The sequence below is a fragment of the Drosophila melanogaster genome, chromosome X (assembly GCF_000001215.4).
Source record: "Drosophila melanogaster chromosome X".
Lineage (NCBI taxonomy): Eukaryota > Metazoa > Arthropoda > Insecta > Diptera > Drosophilidae > Drosophila > Drosophila melanogaster.
Window position 1 is genome coordinate 10891299 of NC_004354.4, and position 13408 is coordinate 10904706.

At 44.5% G+C, this 13408-nt stretch overlaps 2 protein-coding genes and 3 long non-coding RNA genes across 8 annotated transcripts; 4 read left to right on the forward strand and 1 right to left on the reverse strand.

Annotated features, from left to right (window-relative positions):
• The first annotated feature begins 133 nt into the window (after positions 1-133).
• Positions 134-675, forward strand: lncRNA:CR45616 (long non-coding RNA:CR45616). Its single transcript, NR_123862.1, has one exon. It is a non-coding gene; the product is annotated as a long non-coding RNA:CR45616 (long non-coding RNA).
• Positions 676-962: 287 nt separating this feature from the next.
• lncRNA:CR45617 (long non-coding RNA:CR45617) lies at positions 963-1450 on the forward strand. The gene has a single exon (NR_123863.1). It is a non-coding gene; the product is annotated as a long non-coding RNA:CR45617 (long non-coding RNA).
• Positions 1451-1890: 440 nt separating this feature from the next.
• lncRNA:CR44524 (long non-coding RNA:CR44524) lies at positions 1891-2378 on the forward strand. The gene is made up of 2 exons (NR_123864.1): positions 1891-2142; positions 2209-2378. It is a non-coding gene; the product is annotated as a long non-coding RNA:CR44524 (long non-coding RNA).
• Positions 2379-3448: 1070 nt separating this feature from the next.
• Positions 3449-8004, reverse strand: CG1582 (uncharacterized protein). 2 transcript variants are annotated; one of them, NM_001298169.1, is made up of 6 exons: positions 7826-7945; positions 6984-7765; positions 5637-6923; positions 4610-5571; positions 4348-4549; positions 3449-4279 (listed from the first exon to the last, which is right to left on the reverse strand). In NM_001298169.1, exons 1-6 carry the CDS (start codon positions 7891-7893, stop codon positions 3714-3716), a joined length of 3867 nt encoding a protein of 1288 aa, NP_001285098.1. In that variant the 5' UTR covers positions 7894-7945; the 3' UTR covers positions 3449-3713. The 2 variants fall into 2 exon arrangements, with proteins under 2 accessions (NP_001285098.1, NP_572663.1); NM_132435.2 differs by having other exon boundaries at positions 3656-4279; positions 7826-8004.
• A 662-nt stretch (positions 8005-8666) lies between these two features.
• CG15208 (uncharacterized protein) lies at positions 8667-10513 on the forward strand. Of its 3 annotated transcripts, NM_001298170.1 has the most exons (2): positions 8667-8764; positions 8832-10431. In NM_001298170.1, exon 2 carries the CDS (start codon positions 9231-9233, stop codon positions 10326-10328), a length of 1098 nt encoding a protein of 365 aa, NP_001285099.1. In that variant the 5' UTR covers positions 8667-8764; positions 8832-9230; the 3' UTR covers positions 10329-10431. The 3 variants fall into 3 exon arrangements, with proteins under 3 accessions (NP_001285099.1, NP_001285100.1, NP_572664.1); NM_001298171.1 differs by lacking the exon at positions 8667-8764 and having other exon boundaries at positions 9034-10513; NM_132436.3 differs by lacking the exon at positions 8667-8764 and having other exon boundaries at positions 9034-10431.
• The last annotated feature ends 2895 nt before the right edge of the window (positions 10514-13408 follow it).

Below are 13408 nucleotides of genomic sequence, written 5' to 3' on the forward strand. Positions count from 1 at the left end.
TCACTTATAGATGTGTATGTATGGGGTTGTGTGCACTGTACGTGTGATCTCTAATCCAGTGCTCACTCACATTGAGCTCTTCGCTCATAAAACAAGAACAAGACTGTTGGGAATCACTCAAAGAGGTGTGTGAGTGGCTTTTTTTTCGAGTGTGCGGGTGGGGGAGCCCCACCCCCAGCCCTGAACTAACTAAACGGAACTGAACTAAACTAAATCAAGTTGAAATGCCGATCGACAAACGGCAACTACGAAATTTGCCAGCAGTGCTCAGCCCACTAACTGCCTGCCCCCAACCTCTCCCTCCACCTCCACCCAACACCACCCCCCCCCCCCCTCAAACCAACCAAAATCGATCGTCGCAAAAAAGAGATACTGTGTAGTAACCAACGGAATATGGGTTTAGTACAGTGGAGCAAATCGTCGCCAGGATTGAACAACACATCTCAAGATCTTAATGAAAATTAGATTATGTTAAACTTAATATATTAATAAAATTCTTAATTGTTATATAATTCTATAAAACTTTCTGAGCTCCCTATTCCATCCTATGAATCATTGAATATAACAATAAAAATATATTTTTCGATTGATAACATTTCAACAACATTTCCTATAAGCCATAAAATTCGACCCTGACATGCCCATTTAATTAACGTCAAAAACTCGATTTTATACAACCCAATTTAGTAAAAGATATCTACGGTTAAGAAAATGTGCACTCATTGGGTATTTCTTGTTACAGTAATCTTTATTGCAAATGGTTTGATTTTAAGGAAAACGTTTATTGTATCTAAATGGTTAAACCTAAGGATAGGATAGATAGATAGATAGATAGGTGGGAAGGATATTCATATATTGAAAACTAACTAAATCATCTTGATCAAAGACACTATTTCTTATTGCTATTGTGTGCTTCGGATGTGAGGATCACTTCTCACGGCCCACTGTGTGCTCTGTTTTTGCTGATCAGCTTGACCAGCGACCTTTTTTAGAATCTACGGAGCATGGGCCACATCCCCACCCAAAATTGGGCGCATAAAAACCTTACCCATGGCGCCAACGCCATCGCCACTGCCACGCCCACCGACGAACCGTCAAGCCCAAAAAAAAAAAAAACACACACCTAAACGTGCGTTGTCAAAAAAAAAAGAAACAACCGAAGCAACCACAATCACAATCGCAACCAACGTAAATAATTTGTCTACGGATTTTAGTGCTTTACGACGGGCACTAGCCGAGCGCAAACTTAAATCGTCAAACGGCAGACGAGCCACCCCAATAGACCGATCCACACCCACCCGCTGAACCAGCGAGCCACCAAAACAATCACCTGGTAGCACGTTACTACCCACCATCATCCCACCTTGATCTTGGGGCTCAAACCACCTGATTCTGCCATCGTGGAAAGTATTCACTGTCAATGCCATTGTCAATAAAGAAGAACCCCCGTCGATCGGCATTGATGGTTAAAGGGAATTTGATTTCTAGGTACCCATAGATATGTTCAGTAATACCATGTTCAAGATCACTTGAGTTGAGTGGTAAGCATAGGTTTTTGGTGTGTTCTTTGATTTCAAGGTGCTTACGAAAGAGATCGAAGATCTTATATTATCCTTCTATGAACTCATAGCTAATAGACAATTAGGTTTAATAATAAAAAATATAAAAAAAAAAAAATTCAGAAAGTTCAGAAAGGATCTTGTGGCCCACTGTGCATGTGGAATACCTAGGGAGCCGAATCGAAGGGAACTCAAGATGTGAGAGCCATCAATGTAAGTGCAACTCAAACCGCCTGACACTTGACGATCAGAATTGAGTTATCGCCTCGTTTTTTTCGCCCCCCTTTTTTTTTTGCTCACGCTCCACATTTTTTTTGCAGTCTCCCCCAGATCGATTCGGATTTGGCGACTGCGAAAGAGCGGAGAAAGCTCAAGAGAGCGCAGAGATGGAGATAGCCGGTGCCCGGGGGGCTCCGGATCGCCGGGGACAATGATAGTGTTGATAACAAGTGCTTTGCACTGGATATGAGAATGGGAATCTTCTCCAAAACCCGAAAGCCCTGCACTGCAAGAAATTCTAATTGAAAATTTTTAAATTTCAAATACCCACGCATTAAATACATTTTTGTTTGGAAAACTCAATGTGAGTGTATATAATGTTAAAAAATATCTGTTTCAAATATTATTTCTCTTCTGGTTATGTTTTAAGGCCCACTGTGAGCCGGCGCTCGTAAAAATCACAACTCACGATCATCGCTGTGATCTACGGTTTTCAGATTAAAATGTAGAACAATGCGGACCATGACTTCTAGGATTTTGTCTTGTGTGTAAATGAATGAATCAATAAGCTCAAGAGGTTTAATGAACCAATAAAAAATCGTTATTATTTGTGATATAAAATAAGATATCTATATGATTACAAATATAATTCATATAAAGAATGTTATCATTTAATGGGAAACGATAAGCAGCGCGATGATACCCATAAGGTATTCTTCGAAATAATTAGGCAATAATACATATTTGTGCATTTCTTCAAGTGTTCTTCTTCATTACCCGCATTCCCCGGAAGGCATGCGTGTATATTTTCTATATTGGGCTATTTCTCGTATTTCCCACGTCATCGATCGTCTTTGACCAGCTCCACCATCCACTCAATGCGATGGGGTTTGCTCCTCAAATCAGATCGGGCAAATATAACTCAACGAGGTGCTAAAAGATCCCATTTGTGCTCGATCGCTGGAGCCTTTAATTGAAAAGATAAAGCTGCCTCAGTGCGAAAAGTGCTAGTTTTCGTTACAGAAGTACAAAGATTCCCGCAGTGGGCCAAAGTCGAAAGAGAGAAATAACTCAAGGTTGAGTCGGGGAATCGGAATCGTAAACCCTATTCAAATTGGCAACTGATTCATACGTAAAATACATATACGAGCTGCATTAGCCAATGTTGATAAGCATAATTAATTAATTACGCTGCAGCCACGAAATGCTAACCAGCTTTGATGTATCGACGGAACCGCCCCGGTATTTCAACTGTCTTCCCAAAGTGGCCGCCACAAATCCGAGTGTATTTAAATAAATTCAAACGAATTGTAATTGATGGGGTGGGCACCAGGCAGGCCCCCGGTTCTCCAAAAATTATCGTCTTGGATGCCGCCGTTTTATGGCGTGGACAACCCAACAGTAATGATCGATTTGCGGTTGACACCTGGTGATGATTTGGGCGCCCTTCCGGTTGAATCAATCAATCATCTGCATGATTGATGATAGATGGTAATGAGAGACTCCTACGAGAGCTGCGTTGTATCAATCAACTTGCTTCTTCGGAATCCTTTTACTTGAGTCATTATTGAAATATATATAGTATACTTATCAATCAATTATTGCTACAAGTGCCAAATTGATTGAGAGCAAATAATATGAAGGCTTTAGCACACATGTTATAAATAATGATCGTTTATTGAGGTGTGGGGGAATACATACAATTAATATCGATGCATTATAGAGCAGATAAAATTTCTCTACTCAATGAATATCGTTTTAGATGGGAAATCTATTGTTAAATCCATTCCTGTTGTCCCATTTTAAAGCCATCGTTTCGGTAAATCGTTATTTGTCTCGTTTGGCGTTTATATATTACAGGCTTTCTTTTTTTTTTTAATATTTGCTATAACAGCTCTAACACAAAATTTGGATGGTTGCGAAATAAGTGGCTTCTCAGCTGTTTTTACTAATCAAGTGAACGATGTTGGCGATCATACGGCAGCCGTTTTTGTGGTGCAGCAGATTAAGGCACGGATCGCGAATCTTCTCCTCGAGCAGCTTGATCATCTCCGCCCGCAGGCACTGTACCATCTCAGCAGTCTCTAGATCGTGGGCCTTCAATATAATCCAACCGCTTTCCAGCAGAAAAAGGAAGTCCCCATCGTGTAGCTCCACCTTAAAATCGCTGCCGGCAAACAGGACCATGGCGATGAGCGGCAACATCGAACAGTCGCGGATGTAGATGGCGCTGGTGCGTACCTTCTCCTGGAAGACGAGGAACGGCGCCTGGAAGACGGACACCTGCGAGTTAACCGACGACGGATGAATCTTCACGTAACCATCGCCGCGCGTCTTGAAGCGCAGATCATGGTGGCTCGGCTCACGCGGCACAGCACCACCAGCTGTTTGGATGTAGACGCGATCCGGCGTCATAATCTTCACGATGTTTGGATAGAGGGCGGCGCAGAGGAGCGAGGTCAGCAGCCTGTTGTTATCACCGTTGTGGTTCTGCTCCACACCTGCAAAGGATTCAAATGCATTGTTTTTAAACTATTCTGTTTCGTTTTATTTGCCACCACATGCATACCTGTTAGTGTCAGTATATTGTCGCAGGCATTTTTGCGCCTACGCGGCACATCGATCGGCACAAAGCCAATGGAAACGAGTAGCTCCAGGTATTGATACTTGAGATCAGCTATCGTTTCAAGTGTGTTCAGCGACAGGAAGTGCTCACTGGCGTAGTTTCTGCTGGCTGCATAGTTTCCCCTTCGCGCAACATCCAGCCATTTCTGTTTGATATAAGTATACATAATTGCATGTCCTTTTATTATTGTGAGAGGTTAACTTACCCTATACGCATTCAGGACGGTCAAATGATCGCTGTTGCCCAGTGCAAACATCCGTTTGCACTTGTCCGCCTCCGTGCGCTTGTTGAGCGGACTTACGAAGGGCGACTTGTTGCTCAGGCAGGCGGCGATGGTCAGCACGCTGTCCAGACACTGGAAGATCGCTCCATACAGCATCAGCTTGCCGATGCGCACGTCGACAGGAAGGGCTGCCAAATGATGACCAAGCGGGGTTAATTGATCCTCTGCATCGAGCGCGCCCACATCCCTCAATCGTGTCAATGCACCTAGTACACTGTCCTCTGTTGGCGCCTCCAGTGTCTCCAGCAGAACAGAGAGCGTGTTGCGTGAGGCGAACGTTTGCAACGTCTTGATGCGCAGCACAATTTGCTCGAGTGGCACTCGCTGGATCTCTGGCACCGGTTGGGCCAGAATGTGGTATTGATAGCGGTAGCTGGTGTATAGGTGGATACACACACCCGGCATCACACGGCCGGCACGACCCTTGCGCTGCTTTGCATTGGCACGAGACACCCAGACTAGGTCCAGTGACTCCATGTTGCGGTTTGAGTCGAAACACTTCTCCTTCATCAGGCCGCAGTCCACCACGAACACACAGTCGTCGATGGTCACCGATGTCTCAGCTATGTTTGTGCTCAACACGATCTTTCGTTTACCGGGCGGGGCCTTTTTGAAGACTAGCGCCTGATCCTCGCCAGAAAGGGCCGAGTGCAATGGCACCAGGATAAATTTGCCGGCGCGTGGGGAAAAGAGTGCATTGTCCAGCAAGGAATCGTGCACGGATTGGATCTCCCCGAAACCAGGCAGGAAGATGAGGATGGTTCCTTCGCGCGGCCAATCGTGAGAACCTTCAACAATGTATTTCAGTACGGATTCGATCAGTTCTGGATTTATAGTCATGGGCTCCATCAGGTAAATACTCTTGCACGTGGGCTTGCTATATTCTAAGGGGAATATCACAGAGAAATTATAGGCGCTTGAATTTATGTGGTCGTATGCAGTCACTTACCCGCGTATCGCTGATAAGTCTCCGCCAGAGTTAGCTTTTCATCCTTGATCTTTTTGCCTGGCGCTTCTCCCGAAGCCTGCACATCAGCGTACTCCAGCTCACGCTCCAGTATTTCCTGCTCCTGCTTTTTAAGCTTGCGGCAGTACTTAGTGTCGTATTCCATGACAAAGTCGCTCATCTCCAGGATATCCTCCAAAAAGAGCTGCTGTACTGGAAACGTTCGACCAGGAATATCTAGCACGGGAGCTCCGCCAAAGTAATCCGAAAAGAGGGCGGCATTGAGCGTGGCCGACATGAGAATAACTTTTAGATCCTTGCGCTCTCGCAGCAGATTCTTGAGAATTAGCAGTAGGAAATCGGACTCCTCAGATCGCTCGTGTACTTCGTCCACTATGACGTGGGTAACGCTTCCTAGTAGCGGATCCGAGGCCAGTCGCCGCAACAAGATGCCCGTGGTGCAAAAACTGAGTCGCGTGCTTTGCGACACCTTGTTTTCCAGTCGGATCTGGTAGCCCACCAGCTGACCAATGCGATCCAGACGCTCGGCAGCCACTCGCTCCGCCACTCCGATGGCTGAGAGTCGTCGCGGTTGCGTGCAGATGATTTCCACGTGGGGCAAGTTCTCCTTTGCTGGCAGTTGAAGTGCGCGGAAGAACCAATTGTCCAAAATGAACTGCGGCACTTGGGTACTCTTGCCGCAACCCGTTTCACCAGATATTACCACTACCGGCGAACTTTCTATTAGCGCCAGAATACGTTCAATTTCGGCGAAGGCGGGCAGCTGTTTTCGTCCATCAATGATCTTCTGGTAGCGTTCTTCCTTTCGTCGCTCCACGAACTGTTGCAAAAGGCGACGGTTCTCTCTCGTCTGCGCTTCCACGTTTCGCTGGTGGCCTCCATCATTTCGCGACGTTTGACCACGTGCGTAGTGCGATGGTTTCGGTGATTGATGATGCTCGGCATCCGGATTCACTCCACCGCCCGCCGGCTCATCGTAGAAGAGTGATCGCTTGGGCGAGGGAAAAGCAGACGTGTCTAGTCGTCCGGCCAGCTGTTCATTGGACTGCAGCAGGTCGCATATGCTGTATACACAGGGAATGCCATCCCGGCATATCTCTTTGGCCTCCTTGTAGAGATGGCGGGCATACCGGAGGCGCAGTTCGTGCGGTATGTCGTGGCAAGTGGTTTTCAGGTAGATGAAAGGCGCCTCATATGGATAGCGACTGCCTGGCGGAAAGCGCACTTCCACGTGAAACCACAGCTCGTTATCGTTCTCGTCAACGCTATCTGAAGGAGTATGCTATTCAGTGAAGTAAAGTTAATAATAAGCCTTTCCACAGCACTTACCCTTTTTGGTCGTGTCCGATTCAGTGGGTTGTTGCGGCAGGTGAGCGAACCGGCACTTGGGACCGTACTTACAGGTGCCGTCACGATCGAAATTGCGACAACGTAGAGGAGGCTTTTTCTTCTTGTCGAGCGCCGCCTGGGCAGCAGCAGCAGCGGCGGCCAGGACCGCCTCCCTGGCCTTTCGCACCTCCGACGGACTGTGGGCCAGCAGATGGTCGATGCGAAACTTTAGGTTCCACACGCGATTCGCCTCGCGCTCCTCGTACGCCTTATCGAAGATGGACTCCAGGGCCTCCTTCTCGTCGGCGCGCATGTCCAGTATTTCTTGCTCGCTGGGTGGCTCGAGAGTCAGTTGCTCCTCATCGGGAATTCTCATATAGCGACGGTAGAGCAGCAGTAGAGCGGCTTCCGTGTCGCCGGAGCAGTGCTCATAAGCTTCAAGGCAGTGGACAGCCTGAAATCCGTAGTTCTCCAGTTTGGCCAAGGCATATCGGCGCAGGCGATCACCATCACTGTCGTTGCCACGCGTTGAGCTCACGCCCTGGACACTCTGCACCACCAGGGTGCCGCGATCCTGCCAGTAGGAGTGCTTCACGCCATGACCTCCGCGTCCACGATCCTTGTACTTGCTGATGTCGTCCAGCTGGAATTCCGGGCCGTGGATTTGGCGCAGCGTGTCCATGGTCATCTGGCGGGATTCATCGTTGAGCCGAAGGACGTGGAGCTCCGTTTTCCGAGACTTGTTGTCAGCCGCCTGCGATTTAGGCGCCGCGGGCACGTTGCTTTTGGTCAGGGATTGGGAATGTAAGAAAAGCTGAATGTAAGTTTAGCGGCGTACTCACGTGGTACGGATGTCGCTGGGACTGCGTAGGAAGCAGTCCTCCATGTGCTTTCTCGAGGATTCGTCCATGGCCACTGGCAATCGTCAACGTAAGTCAGGTAAGTAAATTTCACAACAAACGCTAGGCAGTGTTGTGCAGTCTGGCTTTTAAAATGTAGCTAGGTCACATGTTTAAAATAGCTAATATATAAACTCTCTAATATATAGATAAAATATATTGTATGTCAAGACACTAAAAAACATAAATTCCAAGTAAAAAATAAACGATATTTGTAACCTCAAATATATAACTCTAATATGCAACTTGATGCCGTTGTGAGACGGCTGTCAAAGATGGCATATGGCTACACAATTGCTAAATTGGCACCTCCGATACCAAATGGCGCGAAAGTGTGACCAGCATATGAATCGAGCTCGATATATTATCGGTACCATCAGCTGAAGAAATTTATTGATAAGCCGCGAGATTCAAAGTTACTTTGAATCGTAGCTTGTTAACGCCTAAAATTTGACGTATTCTGTTACAATTAGCCGAAATTTACCGGCCCCAGTGAGTGTAAGAACGTAAGAGCTCCCGAAAGGATCTGGAAAGGGCAAAAATTAATTAAAGATATATAGAGATTGACTTTGAAGTCACACTGAACGAGTTCCTCGATGGGCACCAGCAGAGGAATTTGTATTTCATCCATACATTCCCTTTTTAGTTTGTAAATAAATCTCATCTAGTTTCCTTTTGCGTTCAAATACAAATTTACTACGACTTCGTATTGCGAACGAATATATACATACATATAATAAAGATGGATTGATAAAGAAGTTTTCGTCTTTTGGCAGACTTGTAAGATATAAGCGGGCATCTATTTATAAAAATAAAAAGAACTTAACACGATTCAGTTCGTAGATCTTAACGTACAATAAGCTAAATTTCCTTAAGCGTAGGGTAAGCGTACGGGTTTGTAACTTAGTATTACCAAAAACAATATACTCAATCTTATGTCTTTTTACAGCCCCGCTTGCCAGCAGGCTTCTTGGCCTTCAGTTCGAATGAATGAGAAAATGAGATAAGGTCTTGGCCAAGTAGAGAATCTGAAGTTTACGCCAACTACATATGATTTAAAGAAAAAATTTACTTCTTAGCAAAATAAATTTTTTTTTATGAAAAGTAGCCCCTGCAAAATGTGTAACCCTCATTTGAAAGCGAGGATCTACACACATCAGTCAGTACGCTCCATACTCTGTTCACGAGAACATCGGATACTCGACCCGATTTTGTACAGAACATTTTCATGGAAATTTTTCTAAACATATTTTAACACTTCTTTGTCAAACTCTTCTTTCCTTAAAAATCAAAATTTAATTCTACTCTAAAAGCCCCATATCATTAGAAATTATCATAGCTCGCGGAGATGGAGAAGCAACTAACAGAGCACATGGTGGAAAGCATGTCCAGGTGCAGGGACTATGCCAAGGCCTTGAAGTTGAATTTCTGTAACTGCGGCCTGAATGACATAAGTCTCTGCCTCAAGATGCCGTACCTGGAGGTCCTTTCGCTTAGCATGAACAAGATCACTTCATTGAAAAGCCTGGTGAGATGCACTCGACTGAAGGAGCTGTACTTGCGCCAGAACGAGATAGCAGACTTTGATGAGCTGAAATATCTAGTCAATGCCAAATCCCTCACATCCCTCTGGCTGCTGGACAATCCATGCTCTATTGCCGCTGGCTCCAACTATCGGGCATCTGTGCTACGAATGCTGCCGAATCTAAAGAAGCTGGACAACGTAGATGTTGCCGAAGAGGAGCTGGAATCCGCTTTGCGATACGATTACTACCCGGACGTAGGGAGTGCGATCCTTAATCCTGTTTTGGATTTAAGCAACTGCAGTCCCGATGACATGGCATACCGCGATATGATCGAACAGTGCGATCGGACGATCCGTCAGGTCCAGCAGCAGCAAAGGAAAAGATTCGCTAGCGGGGATGCCAAAAATATTGACGAACTAGCTCGAATTAGAAGTAGATCGGTGTTGGTGAATGGTGAACGCTTGCCTCTGTTCTTTCCGTCCGATTTGCGTCAGGTGCGTCAGGCTCAAAAAGCTCAGGATGCGCTTCGGAAGCAAAAGAATCAGCCGATTTGGCATAATGAGCAGGTTCAGCAGGCTCATAAGTTTACGATGACTCCGCAGGCTGTGCACGAACAGGTTCAGGGTATTCAGTCAATTTCATCGGATCGGAACGCCGACAGCCCTGCCGCTTCTACCTCGACTTTAGCCGAAAATCTTATCGAGCTGATCAATTCGCGACGCCAAGATGTGGTGACCCCACCCGGACATCTGTTGCCCAATGTATCCTCTGGGTTAGCATTGAATGGCGCTAATTCCACAACTTTGGAGCGGCATAATAACAGTTTGTCGGCGGCTTTGTTACTCATCCAAGATATGAACGCATCCCAACTGGAGACTCTAGTCCTCGCCATCATCGAACAGTTCGTCCAACTTAATTAATTTTCAAAATTAATTTTTGTAACGTGATCTTAAAACCCTAATGATTATTGATTAATGCTCCACAATATATCCATTATATGAAATATATATTTAAAATATATCCAAATAAACATTGTACATACATATATGTATGTAAATAATAAAATGCGATTGCCATGTATTTATGGCAGCTATTCGCATTTTGCAAATTAATCTCCTACATTCGGAAATTCTGATTCAAATGGTGATAGGTATATGTACCTCATTCTTCTTTGATTGATTAATTTCAATATTTAAAGTAGGAAGTCCGTGGAATGCGCTCGACATTTGGCTCGGTAATTACTGTCGCCAGCTGAGCTCGTGGCGTCTTTGGCCAGATGAGTTTCGGTTTGCAGCTACCAGGAAATTTCAGGCCGTGATCATGATAGCGATCATGATGGCCATCAGGTAAACACACCAACTTTTCCGGCTTACAACAAAGGGCGACTCTTGTTTAGTCGTAAATAGAGTTACATGCCACTTCGGAATGGCAAAACTGAGGTTTGTTTCTTGGTTTCTTAGCTTCTTTGTTTGTTTTTTGTCACCGACACCAGGAGACATGTGAGCCCTGGAAATGATAGGGAAACAGACGCCACTCCTCCTCCAGCTGCCCACCGTCTCGGACAATTAAAAGCCAGTTAGGTGAATTTAATGCGGGACGGGTCAAAAAAGAAGTTGTTTATAATAATTATATAATAATAATAATAATAATAATAATAATAATAATAATAATGATGAGTAATCATTGGCTTTCAACCAGTTAGAATGTTAAGTGGTGGGAAAAAAATGAAGATTTCAAATTATTATATTTCAAAATATTATATTTGTAAATTATTAAAAGCACACATTTGCTTGCATTGCATTTTCAATTGTCTGCCGATTTCTTTCAGTGTTCATTTAGGCCTAAAGGCGAGATTTAAGCCAAGACATTGTAAGCGATTTCCTTCTAATGACAATTCTTACATCTACATTTTTCGGTTCTGCCGACAACATTTTTATGGCCTCCATTTAAGGGGAACTCACTTAATGATCTCGTTTCGCCCGGGTCTTAATTTTCACGTTTTCACTTTGTCGTTTTGAAGTGCGCCAAAAGTGAGCGAGTTCAGCGAATTTTGTTAGCCGTGTTTCGGAAATGGTTAGGCCTTTATGTATTAAATTTAATTGGGTATTATGCTGCGATAAAAAACCATAAAAATTGTACCAATTCCAATTGTTCTTATCGTTTTATAACTTCGTAATTTGTAAAAATCAAAGAAAATTCCTAGACTTGTTAATTTCTATAAGCGGCTTTCCCATCGATTTAAAATGGAAAAGTATCTGCAACTGCACTGCAATTGCATAATTGCCCAGTCAGTCGCATTAAAGCCATGATCTTCCCGCCAGTTGACCCCCAGCCAAAAGTGCCGAGTCACGCACATGGAGACATGGAAAAGCGGAGACATTGAACCGCGCGACCCATCGTCAAATCGCTTCGCATTGCCTTGAAAACATGAAAATCGCGGGTCGACGAGGAAAATTCATGCATACATACATACATATGTATGTACATAAGTTCGCATTAAATCGCATTCGAATTATGCGCATATATATCTGAAGGGCTTTGCTTATGAAAATGTCAGATGGCAAGTGGAAAATGCAGCGGCCCAAAATGAAAATTAGTCAACTTAAAGACGGCAATTTGGCATAAGATCTGCGCAACTTCCATGGAATCCGCGATGCTAGTATATATAGTAAATACATATGGATAGATGGCGTTTCTGGCCTGGGAGTTTTCCGAGTCTCGGAAATACCGGCGACCTTTTATGGCGGCATTGTGTGCTAAACAGCCATGGAGCTTCCAGTTCCATACGCCAAGATCTTTGGCTTTAAAGCACCACCAGCAACGCTAGCACCACCACCGGAGTAAATGATGAAGAAGGAGAAGCAGCAGCCGCCACTGACGCGTCGGCGGTGGCAATTTCTCACGCTCGGCAAACGTTCCATTGTTCCCACAATTTTCCATTCATTCAGTTTGCTCGCGATCTGCTCCTACTTAGTAATAAGTTTTGCCCGGAATAAAAACACACGATCTGAACACCTTACACTACCCCTACCCCCTCCCCCCACCATACCCTTCATCTACATAAAAAATCCGAAGAAGCCCCTGTCATCATCATCCTCATCATCATCATCGGAGCCATGAACATCATCACATCACCGTCCAATTCGCCGGGGTAATGAGTATGTTTTATACGGGGATGAGGTTAGTACAGCAAGTACGTGGAACTCTTTCCTATATATACCATATACTTATACATGTACAGCGAGCAGTCTCGAGGGCACTTGCAACGCGATCCCATGGAAAAGATCCAAATCAGATCACTTGATGGTCGATTGTCTTGCTAACACCCCATGTAATGACCCTTTTTAAGCCGCCTATAGAAATTTAATTATGATTTGGGAACATCCGAATGGGCAATAGGGCCTTACATCATGAATGAACATTAAAAACAGTTTAGATATTTGTTTACGATACATAAAAACTAAAAGCACATAATAAAATTTGAAAATATCATAATAAATATTTTACAAAATCCAAGTCTATTTCTTGGTAAGCAAATATTCGTTTGGCTTTCATTCGTGCAGAGATACATACATATCTTTCAATTGGAACTCGATAAAGATAGTTAACCCAGATCATATCACATTATCGTGACTGAGTTCTGTTAACACCAAGAAAACGATTCTATCTCACGGTAATCACGATGACACATTTATACGAGTATGCATGTGTGATTTGGTATCATTATCGTCACACGAGCATGTAGAAACGAATTTGTCTAATCACTTTCATTACGATCACGATCGTCGTCTCGATCCCCATCCCCACTTCCCACTTCCCAAGCTTATGACATGAGCGCGTCCGAGCAATCGCCAGTAACCGCCAAGAAGTGTTGTGCGACTTACGGCCATTAAAAAGAAATCCCAGTAAATCCGTAATGCTCACTCCCTTCTAAGCCAGGCCAACGAACATGCGATCTCTGTCCCCGCACCAACGTAATAAAAAAAAAAGGTAGAGTCTC